This window comes from Propithecus coquereli, unplaced genomic scaffold (genome assembly GCF_000956105.1).
Source record: "Propithecus coquereli isolate 6110/MARCELLA unplaced genomic scaffold, Pcoq_1.0 Scaffold89, whole genome shotgun sequence".
Taxonomy (NCBI): domain Eukaryota; kingdom Metazoa; phylum Chordata; class Mammalia; order Primates; family Indriidae; genus Propithecus; species Propithecus coquereli.
In genome coordinates, this window is record NW_012155173.1 from 1,998,526 (window position 1) to 2,018,240 (window position 19,715).

At 49.0% G+C, this 19,715-nt stretch overlaps 1 protein-coding gene across 2 annotated transcripts in view; it reads left to right on the top strand.

The window, feature by feature from the left end:
* TTLL11 (tubulin tyrosine ligase-like family member 11) overlaps positions 1 to 19,715 on the top strand; it is a 237,765-nt gene that overhangs the window by 69,529 nt on the left and 148,521 nt on the right. For both annotated transcript variants that reach the window (XM_012664401.1, XM_012664400.1), the window contains one exon: positions 14,883 to 15,458. In XM_012664401.1, the coding sequence (XP_012519855.1) occupies positions 14,883 to 15,458 (576 nt within the window). The remainder of the gene's footprint in view (positions 1 to 14,882; positions 15,459 to 19,715) is intronic.

The window sequence follows — 19,715 nt, forward strand, 5'->3', positions numbered from 1 at the left end:
TAGTTCTACTTTTAATTATTTTGGAAACTCCATACCATTTTCCATAATGGCTGTACTAATTTACATTCCCCCCAAAGTTTCCCTTTCTTCCACCTTCTCTCCAACACTTGTTACTTTTTGTCTTTTTGATAGTAACCACTCTAATAAGTGTGAACTAATATCTCTGTTGTGTTTTTAATTTGCATTTCTTTGATGATTAGTGATTTTGAGAATTTTTTCATATACCTACTGGCCATTTGAATGTTTTCTTTTGAGAAATATCTATTAGATCCTTCACCCATTTTTAAATAGGGTTATTTGTTTTCGTACTATCGAGGTGAAATACATAAGGAATTTAGATTCCACAGATAAGTGAGATCATGCAGTATTTTGTCATTCTAAATTCCTTCTATATTTTGGATATTAACCCCATATCAGATGTATGGTTTGCAAATATTTTCTCCCATTCCGTAGGTTGTCTCTCACTGTGTCAATTGTTCCCTATTCAGATTTTGACAATTGTCCCAATAACATATAGCAAAAGAAGGTCCCGGATCATGCGTTACATTCAATTGTATTGTCTCATTAATCTCCTTTAATCTGGAAACGTTTCTCAGTCTTTCTTTGTGTTTTATGACATGGGCATTTTGATGAGTACAGGCTGGTTATTTAGCGGAGAGCCCCTCGATTTGGGTTTGCCTGGGTTTCCTCATTGTTAGATTCCAGATATGCATTTTTGGCAGGAATATCACAGAAGCAATGTTGTGTTTTTCTTGGGGGGCATCATATCTGGAGACACATGATGTCAACGTGTCTTATTACTGGTGATGTCAACTTTAATCATTTGGTTAAGGTGGTGTCTGCCTGATTTTCACTAAAAAGTTACTGTCTTCCTTTTTCTAATCAATAAGTATCTTATGGGAAGATAGTTGAAGCTATGAAATGTCCTGTTACTCCTCAAATTTTCACCCTCTGGTTTTCACCTCTTAATGATTTCCTGCCTGAATCAGTTATTGTTGCGATGGTTGCCAAATAGTAATTATCTAACTCCATCATTCCTTCTCCGTTTGTTAGCCGAGTTTCCACTGCAAGGAAGAACTCTGCCTTCTCATTTAGTTATTTGTACATGTATGCGCACGTATTAGTGTGGACCCGTGGAGTCTCGTTTTATTCAGTGGGTTATACTCTTTTACTATAATCATTTATTTTGGTGCTCAGATTTGTCCAAGATTTGTCCGGTAAAGCCCTGAGTCCTTTTAAGAGTCTCTGTTATTGCCTGAGCACTCTCTTTTGCCACAACAAGGTGTTCCAGGCTTTTCTTGTGTTTTCCTGGCCCCCGTCTTGGAATCGGCCAATTCTCTAAGAAGCCCTGGTTTCATTTCCTGGGCATTGCACGTGCTCATTGCTACAGAGACGTCATCATTCTAGCGCCCTCCTGCCCCCGCTTTTTATCAAAATAGGGTGTGATGTTCCCTTTAATATCCCGAGATGAAATATAATCAAACTATACACACAGCTGTTTTTTAAAAAAAACCTACCCTAAATGTTCTCTAAAGCAGAAAAATAAGGAAAGTTCTTTGTAACCAAATACTTTGCATTTCGATGAGTGGATGCTTTGGCACTGTTACACTATATGGCACAGCGAAGGGGTCAGGTGCTTGCACCTACCTGTAGCGAATAAGTTTGGACATCAGAAAAGTGAGACAACGTTTGATTGAACATTATAGTCTTTCTCTCTATATATTTCTCCATATTTGACCTTGTAAACCATTTTCCTGTCCATTCACTGGGTGTTGTATGGGTGACTCAAATACCATGAGCCACTATACCGTCAGTGATGTGATATTCTTGAAATATTAAATGAACCCGATAAAACTCCAGGAAAAAAAGGCAAAGTGTAATTTTCCCCCTATTTACACGGTTTTGACATTCCTGGAAAATTGTGATGCTCAATTTAAACTATATAAAAATAATTTCTATTCATATGTAACACAAGGTTAGGGTCTAGGCTGTGTTCATGATGTGTGTAGATAGAGCTTTCGACTTCATGCAGGTGTGGCAGGACTGCCCAGCAATACCCTGCCATTCACTGTGACAGTGGAAAACGCCCCGAGATATTTCCAAAACCCTCCCTAGGTGGCAGTGCCAGCCTCATTGAGAGCCACAGATGGATCTGTTAATATATGGAGCAGAAGCATTTTCATCTCTCTTCCTTAAAAAACATAAACACGGTTATATTGCTTGAAGGCATTTAACTTTTAACACATTCCAGAATTATGTCTGATGTTTTGGGTTTGCCTGATTCCCACTTTACTTTCTGAGTCAGGATGAACCTGGTCTGTCTCCCTGTCTGAGTGAGGAAGCAGCCTGAATTCACTGCCTGGGTGGCCAGAGCGTGTGCATAGACGGGGCACCCATAGGAAGGTTCATGACCTCTCATAGCATGGTAACACCCTGCAGGCATTCTTGTCATAACCCTTGTTTTCCAGAGAGCTTGTAGGATCTTGGAAGCCCTAAGCAAAAGCATTCTCAATGGGGTCATCCAACAAATGCCTCCATTGTACAGGTGCAGAAACTGAGGCCCAGAGAGGGAGAGAGGCTTGACTGAGTCACACAGCAAGTCAGAGATAATAATTAGACCTAGAGTTGAAGAAGTCAGTAACTAAAGAATAAACAAATCTTGGGGATGAGAAAGGACCTGAGAGACCATCCAGGCCACTACCCGCAGGTTGAATCTCCTCCACACCTGGATAGACTGCTGGGCTCCAGCCTGTACTCGATCATCTTCAGAAATGGGCAATTTGATATTTCTCAAGATAATTCATCACACAGTGGGACTGTTCTAACTTTTAAAATATTCCTGAGTTGAGACCTTTCTCCCTGTGTCTCACCCTCCCTTCTCCACCCTCTCTGGATGTGGTTTGGCCCACTGGGTCCCATGAACATGCATGTTCCCTGTGGACCCTATGATAATCCTTTTGAAATTTTGAAAAATTGTATCCAGGTCTCCCGAGCCTTCTTAGTTACAATCTCTGGCATTGTGCTTGGCACTGAGATTATTGTGATGAACAAACCTGACGTCGTTCTTGTTTTCATGGAGCTTTTGTCGTAGCAGGAAGGCAGAGACTACACAAGCACGAACACACGCGCGGAGGCTCACTGGCTCTGCTTCCTTCGCCAGTGTGGTGTCAGGGGAGGAACTGGGCCCTGGAGCTGGCTGGGCTTGCATTTGATGCAAGCTACCTGTGTGGCCTTGCAGTGATCCCTTCAGTCTCTATAAAACCCAAATAATGGCTGTCTCACAGGGCGCTGGGAGCATGATCAAGAGATGGAGTATTCAGTAAGAATGCTGCAAAGCAGCCAGCACTGCGATGCTCAAGGAATGTTAGTTTCTTTCTCTTTCTCTTTCCTTCCCCCAGTGTGACATGTTTGAAGCATCTTCTAGAAAGAGCTTAAAGCTCACAGATGATTTTTCGGAGTAAAATCAGCCAGATTTATCTCAGCTGCCCTTGGATTTCACCCTTTGGTTAGACAACCATGAGATACTTTAAAAATTATATGGGCAAAACACAAACAAGGAACTCATGCATATTTGGATTAAAGTTGAAGGCAAAAAAAGCAAATGGTCTCACAGATTAATTGCTGTAATGTTAAATATATATTGACTGATGTCACCATTGACTAATATCACCATATCACCAGATCTTATATATTGAGGTTACAATCAGTGCACATTATTAATCTGAATATATGTGAGCCCCTATTGGTGTTCACTGAGTACATTATAATTTTAAAAGTGTTCCCTAGCCATGAAGTCTGGGAAATGCTGGACCAGAGAGTTTTATTATAATCTCCATTTGACAGATAAAAGATATTGATGCTCTTAGATAACAGATACCTTACTATTTCTTATGCACGTTTCTTCTGTGGCTATTTACTTCATGGTATCCTATCCCAAAATGGCTGTCCGGTTGAGACCGTGGCATAGCTGTCCTGTCTTTCGGTTCATAGGTGAGGTCTCCCAAAAGCAGGTGGACTTCCCAATGTCAGTCGGCAGGGAAGCCGGGAGAGCGGGGCAGGGCATCTCTTAGGGCTGAGCCTCCAGGGAATCCAGATGTGCTCCAAGGGCCTGGGAACACATTGTCCTCTGCCATCCAAGGGCACACTTAAGAGCCCTGCCGTGCTGAGGTGAGAGTGTCTTGTAAACACCATTATCTAGTTTCCTGCTCTTCTCTGGGTTTATTTCCCTTCTGCTCTCCTCGAATCGTTAATAACGTCTTTTCAAAGCTTGGTCCGTGGCTGTGGGCAACTAAGGAAGAGCAAGAGCCTGGCTTGGTTCAGAGCATTAAAGGGGTCCAAACTCCCCTCCCCGTCCTAACCCCGTTGTGGTGGTGGCAGTGGCTAGAGAGATATCCCCAAAGGGAAGGGAAATTCGGGAAACAGTCGGGGAGTCTCTTCCCACACAGAGAGATGGCCTCCCTTGCCCCTCTTTCATTTATTGAGGAAGCAGAGAGGTGTCCTTAGAGACGACCATCGAGGTTAAGGGACAGGCCAGAGGTCAGGAGAGGGTACTGGACTAATGTTTCCTGTGAGCCCATGGGAGAGAGCTCAGCCCCAGGCCCGCCTGTCCAGGGGCCACCTGCTACGTTGAAATGAAAGGAGGGGAAACAGACAGTATTTATTTAAGGAAAAGTGGCTTCTGTAGCTGGCCTTCAGTGGCACAGTAGGAGTTCCTTTGTAAAACTCAGCTCAGCTTGGCTTCCGACCAGCCCGCTCATTTAGAACACCCCAGAGCTTCGGGGTGATCAAAGGCATGTTCAAGTAATTCCTTACATGTCAACACCTCCGTGCTCCTTCTTGAAATTTAAACCCGTGGTTGAAACCCGGAGGCTTGCAGGAGAGCCGTTCTCACTCTCCTGGTGAAAATGATCAGGCCGCCTGTCTGGTTCCGGGCAGGCACTTGGCTGCCCCGGCTGGGTTCTCGGAGCAGACTGGTGTGTGTCTGAAACTGTCTTCTTGGTTTGTCGGTTTCCATCCAGTGCTTCCCTGTGAGAGGCGGGAGCTCTTGCCCAGAAGCCCAGCTCTGCACTGCCCTCCAGCCCACCCTGGGGCCAGGAGCCAGGGGGACCCCACCGCAGGCTGTGCCCAGGGCAAGTGTCCAGATTCATGGCCGCGGCCCCTGCGTCATCTCTGACTTTCCTGCCTCGCCTTGGTTACTCGTGCCCTCCTGCCTTCAGGCTCGCCACTTCCTAACCGTGGTTCTCCGGTCTCCGGACTTCTCTGAGCCTCAGATCCCTTCTTTGTAACATTATCAAAAACAACATCTCACACACACACACGTACACATAAACAACTGAAGAATGAAACCAAACAAAACTTTAAAAAAGAGAAAAAAAACCCCAATATCAGATTTCTTATGGCATGGCCATGAGGATTAGTAGAATAACTAACGTAAGGCACATTGTAGGCGCTCATAAATGGTAGTTGTTATATATTATTATTAATTATATTTTAAAGTATTAAAATGTATTAATACTTCGAATAATGTATTTAAAGCTGTGAGCATTCCTCTAGGAACTGGTATATGGACCCTGAAAGATGATATGATTTGGCAGAAAAAGTTTGGCCTTTAGGAATTTGAACACACACCTGTGCCCAGATTCTGGCTCCCTGGTGTTCAAACTGTGTGACCTAGGGGAGATCACTTACCCTTTAAGTCCCAGTTTCCTCCTTGCCTGTGACAGGGGGATAGTAGTAGTGTTAGGTTGAACCACATGGAATTGTGTGTGTGTGTGTGTGTGTGTGTGTGTGTGTGTGTAGCTGTTTTTGACCTATAAAAATGGCAATTCCATATGGCCCACCCTTTAATGCCTACCTCTTAGGCTTGCTCATAAGAATTAAAAATAAATACGGGACCTGCCCGGCACAGAGGAAGCCACTGCGGTAACACCAGGGAGAAGTGCTGAGAGGGTTAGACGCCTGTAGGTGTGTTAGGATGTGGAAATGGCAGAATTCGGTGGCTACGTGGGGTTGGGTGATGTGGACGAAGTGGTCCCAGATTTCTGGCCTGGGGACGTGGGTAGATGGTGGCAATGTTTACTGACAAAGGGAACACAGGAGGAGTAGATTTGGGGGAAAAGACCATGAGTTTGGTTTTGGACATGGTAAGTTTGACACATCTTATTATACGAGTCCGGAGCCCCTGGGAAGTGTGCATCACAGATCAAGAGTGGAGACTTGTCTATATTCAGGGCACACTTTAACCGAGTCCAAGGAGTGGTTGGAGTCACCCAGCGTGCGGAGTTGTTACCTGTGACCCTGGATAAAATGTGACAGCACTGAACAGAGTGAGTCTCAGTTCCAAGAAGCATTTGCTAAGTCCCGCCCCATCAGGGCTGGTCCTGTGCTGGGTGGGGACAGAGCCGGCAGGAGAACCAGTATGAGGGAAATATTTAGTTAACCCCACCTCTTTCATGTAGGGTCTTCGAGCGTGGGGAAGAAGCCCCAGTTATGAAGTCTAAAAATGGAAATGGTGTTACTAATCTTATGGGATTGGATCTCACGTATGCCTGTCGTCACGCCCAGCCCAGCCTGGCACTGATTGCCGCTACAGTTGATCAATACTGCTCGTTTAGCCAAAAGAGCATTGGGAGGGGCACCTGGTTTGAGTGTTGCAAAGTACGACATTGATATTCTTGCATTTTTAAAATGTTTCATGTGTAAATTATGACAGGAATGAAGAGACATACAGGACTGTAGTGTTGGGAAGCAGGAAAACCAGGACCAGTGATGGGAAGCGCTTTTGACTATAACCGAGTTGTGTGCATTTGGAAGTGAGCTAAAGATTATTTAGCCAGTTCATTAGCAGGAAACCCTCACTGCTGGAGAAACGATTTTAGCTGGAAGGGGAGCTTACTCAGCAATCCAGGGTTATATTCCGGGTGGGCTCAGCTGTGATGCCTTCTGGGCTCTCAGTAGGGGACGGTGGGGAAGGAGCGTGAGGCCGGGGCAGGGACACGAGCCAGGCTGTGGGCTGGACTCTGATGGGGTGGCCCCAAGGACCCAGGCAGACGTGAAGCTGCCATCCAAGGGGACCCAGGAAGCAGCTGAGACTCAGAAGACAGGTCCCAGTCACCCCTGGCAGAGCACAGTAGGGTAGCACAGGCAGCTGTTTAGACTCCAGCCAAGAAGGTGGGTGTGAGCCTCAACCGGGAATCTATAGGATGATCAGGAAACCAAGGTGGACTAATACAAACAAACAAAATAATACAAAACAGTACTGTGTTAGACACAAATGCAAGATATTATTTAATCCTCACAGAACCGTAGGCAGTATGCACTATCACTCCTGTTTTACGGTGAGGGCGCTGAGAGACAGAGAGGGAACGTAGCTTGGCCAGGGTCCTCCCGCTGGGAAGTGGCTGAGCTGAGACATGAACCCAGGTCTGTCTGACTCCAGAGCCCATGCCCTCCGCTGCTCCCCACAGATACCCAGACTTGTGGACTCGATAAGGGCCCCTGTGTGCTCGGGGACCACCCAGGACCCTTAAGATGCTGGGCTTCAGGCCACGCAACTCGGCTTAGGACCCGCTTGTGAGGGGCATTGGGTAGGGCTGGGTAGAGGCGGGGACCGGCCTGTGGGCAAAGGCTGGCGGGGGGCCGAGCAGGGCTGCCTCACCTGGCTGGTGTCCTCGCCTCTCAGCTCCAGCAGTGAGGGTCGGTGTTGACAAGAGACCTGGGAGGAAAATGGAGTCTCACGAGATGACTGGTTCCTTCCTAGTCAGCAGGTTTCATTGTCCCAGGTGTGTCCTAGAGTGGCTTTTGATTGCTCCCTAATGATGGGCAGATATGGCCCACAGGACGTTGCTGTTCCCCAAGAGTGGGGTCCATTAAGTTGCGCAGGCCACGGCTGGATCTGGGGTAGAGCATGCGGAGGGGCTGCTCCGGGCCCCTCGCTTGTCCAGGCGGAAGCACCGGCTTCCCTGCGCAGCCGTGTGTGAGATGCTGTGTCTGCCTCCCCGGCCAATCTGAGATCGTCCTCGAAGAAAGCGCAGCTTGGGCCTGGGCCTGATGCCTTCCGGCCGGGTGTCCATAGCCTCTTACTGGACTCTCTGGGCCTCAATCTCTTCATTTTCCATAGAATGGAGATTGGGAGACTCAATAAAATACTATCTCTGCAAATGGTCAAATTTATAATAGCACTAAACAAATGTTATGTTATTGTTCAGAATGAGGACAAAGTATTTATTCCAAAGTTTCTTCCAAAAGACTTCTTCAGGTGCCTGCGTTAATTATGGTAGAAATAAGTTTGGGTTGGGAATCTGTGATTTTATGGTTTAGTGCTGGCTCTGTCACTAGCGGTGTGGCCTTGGGCAGGCCTCCTTGCTCCTGGGCCTCAGTTTCTTTGTTCATGTGTGTGTGTGTGTGTGTGTGTGTGTGTGTGTGTGTGTGTGTTTGCAGTGATCATTCCTTCCTGGGCCTCAAAGCGCCGGTTGTGAAGATACAGGGTAGCTCAGTGTGGAGAAACTCTTTGGAAAAGGAAAGGTCTCTGTGTGGAGGGTTGCAGGTCAGGAAAGGATTCTCCGAGGGAACTTTTGAGCTGGGCTGTAGATGATGGGTAGGAGCCCTACAGGCAAAGAAGGGGCAGAGAGGCCGGCGGGGGCCGCAGGGAAGCCTGTGCAAGGGCATGCGGTGTGAGAGAGGACCGGGTGGGGTGGGAGGCAGGACCCGAGGCCGCTGGGGAGCTGGAGCTGGCCTGCCCCTCTTGGACATGCCACGGTGTTGCACGCGAGTGGTCGCTCCGCCCCCTCGGGAATAATCGATGCTGCTTCTGTTAAACTGCCTGAGTAACTCAGGGTGCTCGTCGGTGGTAAACCGAACAGGGTTGTTTCTTTGCCACCTACGTTTTCTTAACAGGACCGCTTCAAAATCCGGGAGTGGTGCGAATGTTTGACTCTGCAGTGGCGGGGACGGCCCCTCTCCACGTGGCCAGGGCTCCCCCGCCGACTGTGGAGCTGAGGGTTCATTTGGACACCCCCCCCCAGTTCAAGATAGGCCACATCTGAGCATGAAATCTGAGTCTTGTCCCTGCCAGACAGCAGTTCTTGTTCTAAGATTGGGAGAGTTATCTTATCGAAATCAACCATCTCTAGGAGATACTGGACAACATGGTCTCTTTCCAGTGAGCAGGAAAGGGCTTGAGGAATGGATGACAAAGGCCTGAATTAGCTCTGTGGCTGTAGTTGCACAAATAACACTCACTCGATGCCACGGACTCCTCACCTCCTCCTCCCCACTTTCACCAAGTGGGACCTGCTCCCCTTCCTGTAGTCCCAAATTCTATAAATGGTTCCATCACCCCCAACAATTACTGAAGTCCCAAACCCTGAGGTCCTCGGTGACCCCTTCCTCTCTCTCTGCCCCGTCACATCCGTCCGGTCGCCAGGGCCCTGATTCCGCCTCTTCTCTCTCTTGTCTCCCTACTTCAGCCTGTGGTCCCTGCCCCAGCTCAGGCCTTCGGGACTTTGACGACCTCAGGCTCTTTCTGCCTCGGGTCCCCTTCCCGCCAAACTGTCCTCCCCGTGGGTGCCCTGGTGATAGGGGTGTGTGCCACTCGCCAGTCGAAAATCCAGCAAGTACAATACAAGGTGTTTTGTGATCTTTTCTGCCCGTTCCAGCCTCTGCTTCCCAGGCGTGTTCTCCTCTGTCTCTCACTTGCCCTGGGCAACCTGGGCCATCGCCAAGGCCTCAGCCATCACCAGGGGCCCGCTGACCCCGGGTCCCTCTCCCAAGCCCCAGACACACATTTCCAGGTGACTACAGAAGCTCTGTAGCTGCGTGTGCTCGAGGGTCGCCTCTCTGGCTCCCCTTCCCCTGCCTCCCCCAAACCTTATATTCCCTGTGACCGTAACCACCGTCTACCTCCGTCTACCTCGGCGTTTGGAGGTTGTCCTGCAATACCCACTCTGGTATATTTTCTAGGCGGCAGCCAGAGGGCCTTCCCAGTGCGCAGCTAGTTAAGTTGCTTCCTTCTCGAAATCTTCCAGTGAGTTTCCAGCACTCCAGGACATTGTCCAGACTCCCTAAAACAATAGTCTAGGCTTTGCCCTATTGGGCCCCTACCTCATACCCACGCTTGTCTCCCATTTCCTTCCTCACATTCATCCGTCATTCATTCTGGACACGGACCCTGGAACCTTGACTGCCTGGGTTCAAATCCTGGCTCCACGACCTACCGGCTGTGTAACCTTTGGCCAGTCACTTGACATCTCGAGGCCTACAGGTCCTTATCTGTAAAATGGAATTGTTGTGAGGATTAAATGAGATAATAATACACATTAAAGCGCTTGGAACAGTGCCTGACCCGTAATAAGTGTATGCTGATGTTACTGTTTTGTTGTTGTTATCTGGCCCCTGTCAGTCTCACTAGTGGGATTTCCACGTGCGCTCCCCACTTCACCCCCGTTCTGTTCTCCAGCCATCGGAGCTATTTCCTGCCTTCATAAAACCCCGCCGCAACAGCAAGTTACCGGCTCAAGTTTTCTCTCTTGGCCTCACTGTTCTACCTCCCGCTCTGCCCCTCATGCCCCTCCCATCTGTCCCCAGGGTCCCTTCTTGCAGACTGCCTCAGTCGTAGCTCGACTCAGACACTGCCATGAACACTGAGAGTAGGAACCGGCCCTGGGAGCCAGGCTCAGCCCCCGACGCTGGCAGGGGCTGGTCCCTGCATCCTGCCTAGCCTGCACTTTGCGACACCGACTTTTGTCCACCAGAGGTTTGTTTGGGCTTAAGATCTGCAGCGTGTACCTGTGACACCAAGGGTCTGAGCTGCTGAGATGGAATGCAAACCCGCCTGAGCGACAAAGGACTGCTCTAACTGGCTTTGACTCCCCAGGTATTGCAGACACAGTATTTCCTCAGAAATTGTCCTCTTACCTGCCCCTCATTGCTAATAACGTTTTGTAGCTGGGTTTTCCAGTTGCCGAATTTCCCCCTCCAAATATTTTAGGTTGCTTCCACCACATGCCCGGCTGACGTCCTCAAGTGCATCATAAATCTCTCCTCCAAATCTCCTGCTCTTACAATTCATCCCAGTGTGCCGATCACAACAGCACGACAGGAACTCTCTGGTGTGATTAAGGCCGCTGGCGTGTTTGTGACACAGCCTTCAACGGTGGCGACGTCAGGATAAATCATTGTGTGGCTTGTCAGCTGACCTTAGTGTGACCCCTTTATTTTATAGGTGGGGACAACAAAGCCCCGGAGGTTAGATGACTTTCTCAAGGTCACACAGTCAGAAATGACCTGGCTAACTTGGGACTAAAATCCAGATTTTCTGTTTTTACTTTGGTACTTTTTCTCTAACTCACTAAAAGCTATTTCTTTTTTTAAAAGTTTTAGTTAAAAATTGTAGTAAAATATACAAAGCAAAATTTGAGAGATTAGACATCTTTAAGTGCACATTGTGTGTATGTTAAGTGTTCAGTGGCGTTAAATAAATTCACATCGCTGTGCAACCACCATCCGTCCCCACCATCCATCCCTGAACTTGTATCTTGCAAAAGTGAAACTCTGTACCCATTAAACACTAACGCCCCCATTGCCCCTCCCTCAGCCCCTTGAAAACACCATTCTCTACTTTCTGTCTCTTTTGAATTTGACTGCTCTAGGTGCCTCATGTAAGTGGAATCATACAGTATTTGCCTTTTTGTCTTTGGCTTATTTCACTTAGCACAATGTCCTTAAGATGCATCCATGTTGTAGCATGTGTCAGAATGCACTTCCTTCTTAAGGCTGAATAATATTCCATTTGTAGCGGTGCATTGGTAACATCTTGATAGAGTATCTTACTGCTAAGTAGTATTGGAGTTTTGAATGGGGTGACTTTCCTGGGCGCAGTTCCTAAATATCCACTAGGGGGCAGTAAAAGACACATAAATTTTTCAACAGGCAGGAGGCGTGCCAGGCAATCAGGCCCCTACATCCTGTATCTCTCTCAGCCATCCATGTCTACAGATACAAGATAACGGATTTCACGTCCAACAGCAGGTTTTGGTAAAACTAGAGATACCATCAGTTGTAGCCTAAGTGCAAGTCTCCCTCACACTCCGGCGACCACGAAAGCATAAAACTCCATTCCATATCTCGGTTTCCGTTTGTATTTTTATTTAATCCACATTAGCCCGGCGATTCTCAGAGTGCACATCAGAATCACTCACGGTGCTGTTTCCAAAATACACACGCCCAGGTCTCATGCCTCATCGATTAAATCAGAATTTCTGCTGCCGGGGCCCAGGTATGTAGACGACATTTTCATTCGGTGCATGACTTCTTTTTTTAACAACCAGTGCATTAGTTCTGAACTTTAATAACTGGGGGGAAAGCATCGCTCTTGAGTAAAAGCTCAGAGGAGAGTGCATATGAATTCTGAAAAATTCTTTTTCGCTTTTTAAAGTAGAAGTGGCTGAAGGGTCTGGTAGCTATGGGAACCACATTCCGAACGACCGTGAGGTTTTGCTACAGATCGTACCTGTGTTTTAACAAGCCGGGACCCCAGGGAGAAGATGTGACCTGGAGCGGTCCTAGCCAACACGGGGACTACGGATACAGTTCCACGACCGCGCTCCAGTCATCAGGGACCAAACTCTAGTGCGAGGCCAGAGCTCAGATGCCAATACTGTGTGATACATTAAGAGAACATTTCCTATAGTAAAGAGAAGAAAAAGGGACCTTTAATTTTGTCTTATGAGAGGTTAAAATGGTACATCGCACCTGAGGTGAGGTCAGGAGAGCCCAGTTCTTGTCCTAACCATCCCACTAGCCAGTTATGGGACCCAAGTCACGTCACCTCTCTGAGCCTCAGCTTCCCCTTTGAATTGTGAAAGGACTGGAAAATGGTGAGCTCCGAGAATCCTTCCCGTTCTAAAAATTCCGTGATTCTATTAGTATTAATAATCGTGATTTGTATGGCTCTACTCTGGCAGAGAGCAGAAGAAATACTCAGTAATGCGATGAATGACAGAGACTATTGACCATGTGGTTTAATTTATTTAAGGCATCTACACTGAACTCAAAGGAGAAAATATTGCTCCCGATAATATATTGAACTGTTAGTATCTCCGGCATAGCAACGGCTTTCCAGAGAGAAAAATCACCTATCAGGGCAAGCCTGACATTTTTCACTTCCCGATCCCTCGCTGCCATTTGTCCGGCTTGCTTACATGTGCTGTAAACGGCCAACTGTATGAAGGCTTTGGATGAATATTAAATAACTGCATAAACGCCAAGGTCACGGTTGCAGGAAAGGCTCAGTGGAAGGCCCTGGGAGGCTTGCATTGATCTCTTGTGAAGTTCCATTCTCGAGTCCTGCTGACAAGGGCAAACAATTGATGTGGACCATTATTAAAGCTTTAAGCGTTTCTCCATCGTTAAAGATCTCTTACAAGCCCGCAATAGCTGATAGTCCTCAAGGAATTGGCAAAAGCTTCATTTAGAAATACAGCCTGGTCAAAGAGATAAGTACAAGTCAGAGTGCAGACGACCTGGGCTGGGCTTGTGCAGCAAAGGTGCAGGGTCTGCCACCAGCTCGGCCTGCCGGGCACTGCTGTCAGGCGCAGAGTTCAGAAGGGAACTTTCACGCTAGAGGCCGCAGAGAGCATGGCTCTGTCTTTCAAACCCACCTTACGTTTCCTCCAACTTCTCTCTCCTGGTGAAAATCTCCTCTTCTGCCGTTTCAGTCCATCCACTCTCCATAGCTGCACAAAACATCTCGCAAGTGTCTGGGGCAGTGGGGCCCGGATGACCCACAGGTCCACACGCACTATATGGGCTGCTCAAGAGCCGGGATAATTAATTGTGTGCGTGTCCTGCCGACCCGGCTGGGAGGAGAGCAAGATATTGCAGATGACAGATTCTAGTGTCAAGAAGATTTCAACAGACCGAAGGATGGGCCAGGTCTGCTGGATGTAAACAATTAAGACAAACATTTCCTGGGCACCAGCTCTGTGTTTGGTATTATTATGTTTGGCCCTTTGCACATTTCAGCTTATTTCATCTTGACAATGAGCCAGTGAGGGTAGGTGTTCACATCCCGACTTTTAAAATGAGGAAGCAGAGACATGGTAGTCTAGAGGAAGGTTCGAGGGCTGTCGAGTCATCAGTCTACGTCCAGTCCCGATTCTGTTCCCCGGGTTACCTGACAAATTACTTCATCTTTTAAAAAGAGCCACGGCGAGGCTTCGGGGCTGTCTTACGTGTCAGGTCCTGTGTGCTCGGCCCTTTGCACTTGTCGTCCCATTGAATCCTCAGAACAATCTTACTCCTATTCCCAGATGAGGAAGGCGCAGATAACTTAAGTCACTTGCCTAAGGTCACAGAGTAAGTAGCAGGGCCGGCGTCTGAGCCAGGCTGGCTGACACCACACCCACACTCTCAACAACTGCCACGCCATCCCTGTTCCTGGTATAAAAGGGCAAAACCATCTTTCCTGTGAAGGTTAAATGAGATGACTTATCTAAGTGCCTAATACAGTGCCCGGCCCATCACAGGCGCTCATAAATGATATTAGATCACTGTCATTATCGTTCTCAGTATTATTCTTGGTTACGTGACTTGTTCAAGGTCATAGTTAATAACTGCCAAAACAGGATTTGAACCCAGGTCTCATGGCTGCCAACCCACTGCACTCTCCATCTAGCTCCGGAGTACAAGGTTGAGGACAATTCTTACGCCACTATCTCTGTACCTAGTACAGTGTCGTCTCTATGGCGGATGCTCAGTGAGTACTCAGATAGGCAGGGACCATTTTTTCACTCATCCACCAAACATTTGCCAAAACCCTGCTCTGTGTCGCGGACCAAAGAGGAAAAACATGTGACGCTGATCATTCTTTTCCCCCCTGCCAGGTTCGAATGGTGAAAGATGGCGACCCCTCCTGGAAGCCCACTTTTATTGTGAAACCTGATGGTGGTTGTCAGGGTGACGGAATCTACCTCATCAAAGACCCCAGTGACATCCGCCTGACAGGGACCCTCCAGAGCAGGCCGGCGGTGGTCCAGGAGTACATCTGCAAACCTCTCCTTATCGACAAGCTCAAGTTCGATATCCGTCTGTATGTCTTACTGAAGTCCCTGGAGCCCTTAGAGATCTACATCGCCAAAGACGGACTCTCCAGATTTTGTACCGAGCCCTATCAGGAGCCCAGCCCCAAAAACCTGCACCACGTCTTCATGCACTTGACCAACTATTCCCTGAACATCCACAGCAGGAACTTCGTCCACTCGGACAGCGCGAGCACAGGCAGCAAAAGGACTTTCTCCAGCATCCTTTGCAGGTTGTCTTCCAAGGGCGTCGACATCAAGAAGGTCTGGTCGGACATCATCTCCGTGGTGATCAAGACTGTCATCGCCCTGACTCCGGAGCTCAAAGTCTTCTACCAGTCGGACATCCCCACCGGGAGGCCGGGCCCCACGTGCTTCCAGGTAACCGTCGCCAGTTCCCAGCCTTGACCGGACCTCGAGAGGGCTCCCCGGCCTCGTGCGGGTGGGGCGATGGGGGTGCGATGGCCAGAGGAGGGGACCGGTGGTTGCGCTGTGGGCTTTGGTGTTAAATGTGGGTCCAACTTCCAGATTTCTACTTGCTAGCTGTGTAATTTGGGGCATGTTCCTTCCCTTCTGTCACCTGTAAAGTGAGACTAATAGCATCTACCTTAAAGGATTCTTGTGAGAATTAAATGAGATAACGTGTGTAAAGCAGAGTGCCACTCATTCATTCATTCAACACCCTTTACCGCTCAGTAGGGGACAGGCATTGTCCTAGGTTCTAGGGAGACATAAGTCAGGTTCCCGCTGATGCGCAGTCTGTTGTGAGACACGCAGCATTTAAAACCCATTATTCCAAAGTGTTACAAGGGCTAGGATAAAATAGGGAACGTACAGGGTGCTGTGAGATTGTGGAGCCACCTGATGTTCCCTGGGTGGGAGCGGGACGGCTTCCCAGAAGAAACGGCGGCTAAACCGAACCCTTACGTAAGCGTCAGATGAAGCAGGTGGGACTGGGCGGGGGTGGGGGAGGCGAAGTGTTCTAGGTGGAGACACACTGGGCCCAAGAGGTAAGAGGGAGGCACGTGTGTCTGAGGCGCTGAAAGAGGTTCAGGGTGGTGGGAGGGAGGGTTTGGGGCAGAGGCCTGGAGGGAGATGAGGGACGATGGGGTGCGAGAGGGAGGTGGAGGCCAAGTTGTGGGGAGCCTGGAGAAAGGGGGGCCTCTGGAGGACTTTAAGCAGGGGACAGGTCCACTCGGATCTGCATGTTACAAAGGACCAAGTGTCTGCAGCGTGGAGAAGGCTGGAGGTAAGGCCGGAGGCAGGGAGGTTCCTAGTGAGACCACGGCCTTCGTACGAGCCAGAGAGGAGGCTGGCTTGGGTAGGAAGGTCTTGGTGGCGGTGGAGGTAAGGGGCAGGTTTGAGCGCTGTGTAAGGAGGTACAAGGGCTAGACTTGGTGACTGGGTGGGGCTGGGGAGAGAGGAGAGATGGTGGCAGGGAGGGCGGGGAGGAACCGAGGTGACTCGCAGGTGGCCTGGGTACTTGCCTGGGTGGGGAGAGGACCAGGCTGTGAGCGGAAGGGCGGAGCTTGGACTTAAGTACCTGTGTGACATCCAAGTGGAGAGGCTGAGTGTTCAATCGGCTGTTTGGTTCTGGAGTTGAGGAGACAGGGCTCTGGGCTGGAGACAGAGATGAGAACTCATCATTCGGATGCGACTGAACACATGAGCGGCTGAGGGTGAAAGGAGGCCTGAGAAGACCCTCTGTGGGCACCGCCGCTTGACTAAGGGACAGGCGGCGGAGGGCCACCAGCAACGAAGGCCAAGGAGCAGTGTCTTGAGATATGGAAGGAACCTCAGGAGAGGCGGTGCCCGAAATGCTGAGCAAGGGGTGCTCAGAGCAGAGGCAGACGGAGGTCAGCCGCGCCCATGCTGCTGGGATGTCAAGCAAGACCAGCGCCGAGACTGTCCACTGCATTTACTAACAAGGAATGGCTGGGGACTTCCGTGGGAATTGTCTTCAGAACATAGTGGCTGAGCCGGAGTGTGGGAGAGAAGGAAACGGGGAGTGAGGTAGCGCTTTCTTGCAAGTCACTGGCTGTGACGGTGGGGGTGGTGGGGACATGGCGTCCAGACACTCCGTGGACACACATTTTGCTGCCGCTAGGAATGGGGAGGAGAGGAGAAGAACGGGCACCTCTGGGACCCTCTCCACCTAATCCTTACAGTTATTTTGTAGCAGTTGATAAATAAAATAAAGAACACGTGGAACATATTTGTAAGCCAAGAAGCAAAATGGCAAAATGACAAAATGATTATCCCAAACCCACCTCCCAACCCCAGATTCCTAGGGAACACTCATCCCCGGCCCATTTCCCTGCCCACCCCCGGGGTAACCATTATCCTGAATTTTATGTTTATCATTTCCTGCTTTAAAAAGTACATTTTAAATGCATGAATGTATCCTTAAGCAAGAATTGTTTTGTTTTGCCTGTTTTTGAGTTTTATAAAAATGCTGTTATAAAGTGTGATGTCTTCTGCAACATTCTTTTGCACTACATGCGGTGTTCCACAGGCCCACACATGTTGGTGGGGGTCGTTGGTGTGTTTCATTTGCACTGTTGTGTATTCCATTATAAATACGCACACTTATCATTTGGTTGTTTCCATCTATGGCGTGAGGGTAACAAGTCTCATGGAGCAAGAAGGGAGGGAATGGGGTGGCGTCTCTAATGGACGGGGCATTCATTCGACAGTAGAAGAGTGGGCTGGTCCCAAAGTGCAGCCCCAAACCCAGAGAGGCTACCCCATGGACTGGGCCCCCGCCAGCGCGATTTAGGCTGGTGGAACCCTCTGGTGGGGAATTCAGACAGTGATCAGCACCAAGAGGGGTAACTGTCATCCAGAGATCTACCCTTAGGCACTTGGACCCCAGACCCTTGGTTCCCAGGCAAATGTCCAGCTCAGCCGTCAGGTAGATGTTTTAAAACATCAGAAGAGATAAGTGGGCACAACTGAGAGGTAGGACAAGAGAAATCAAGTCCTGATCCGAGCCATCAAAAAGTTAGGGCAGAGGAGACAGTTGCAACGTGGACGCATCCAGGGGTCATCCCGGGGGACTGTGTGGCCACATCTGTTTGACAGTGACAGCTATTCCAGAAGTGTCATTGGGCCCAGCATGCATGGCCAAGCCACAGAGCCCTGGCATGGTCGGAGTGGCAGGGTGGAGGGCCGGGACGGTTGTTTTGCTACGCGTCTTGCTGTGGACAGGCTGCATGGACAGCCGCCGGGTGGATCTGGAGGGCAGACAGGGGGCCACTGGTTTGGACAGATCATGTCTAGCAAATGGAACCACAGCCTTGTGACCGTTTCCCACTGCTCCAGTGCACTAAATGCTTCCAGGCCTGCGGCAAGACGGGGAGCGCAGGGCTGGAGGGAAAGTTCAAGGAACAGCTCTTCCTCTTTCCAGTCGTGTGACCCTGGGCAATTTCTTCACCACCCTCAGTCTCTGTCTTTCCCTGTAAAAATGGCCTACTCTCACTTCCCTACCTGCCTGTTTAGTGAAGTCACGTAGGTGAAAATGCTTTGGCAAGGTATAAAGTGTCAGATGTTTAGAATTTGTTTTACCGTACATTCCAGACACACAGCGATTAAGAGAGGAGAAGAGTATCTTTTTCTCCTGGAGTCCTCTCTTACTTTCTTTATGCTCATCTCTTGTTGGAACACTTGACAGTTTGAGTTAGTTTGGGTCAACCTGAACTGACCTGGAACCCAAAGATTTAGGGTCACAGGATGGTTCTGCTATCAACTTGCTGTGTGATCTTCCATAAGTCACTTAACTTCTCTGTGCCTCAGTTTCCTCACCCACCTCACTGGGTTGTTGTCCACCTCCAATGAGATAAAGATTGTGAAGGGCTTTGCAAACTGCAATATTCTATGCAGATGCGATAAATTATTTCTTTGCCATGCAGCCCCTCTTGCTTTTAGCCTGGGCTTGGCTCACATTGCAGCATTCCAGAACATAAGCTTGGGCCAAAAAAATTACATTTATCTTAAGCATGTGACTGTGACCCCTTTCCAATCATAGCCACAATAACTACTTGGGAAATTGTGATGGCCCGGAGCAGCTGCTGGCACTGCTCAGGCTGTGGGCAGGTTTCCTGTAATCTGTTGCCTAGGAACATGGCTGCCCTGTCATTCCACCCTGTCCCTTGTCATTGCCCAGGCAGCCCTCAGCAATATATTCTCATGTCAGTCTTCCTGAGGGCACCAGTGTGACCCCGTCTTAAACAGCGAGGTCCATCTGGGTGCAGATGATTCATCGGGCAGAAATACACATGCAGAGGAAAAGGTTTCAGCTCAGCTGCCACAAACGTTCTTTCCCAATTCCATTGCTCGGTCTGTATCTTCTTCTAGCTTTCTGTGTCTAATTCTCTCTTCGTCCCATGCTACTTTCCCTTAGATGTCTGGGAGAGACACCGTTCCTCAATCCTAAGATGTTTCTCCTCTTTCTTTTTCCATTTTGACCTCCTCCGTACCCTTCAGCCCAGACACCCCAAAGGGAGGAGGCCAAGGAGCCGCGTCATGGCCAAGGGTTTAGATTTGATTGTCAGACACCCTGGGTTTGAGCCAATCCCAGCTTCCTCCTTCCAGAAACTCTAGCTGGTGCACTTGGCAAGTTAACCTTTCTCAGCCTCA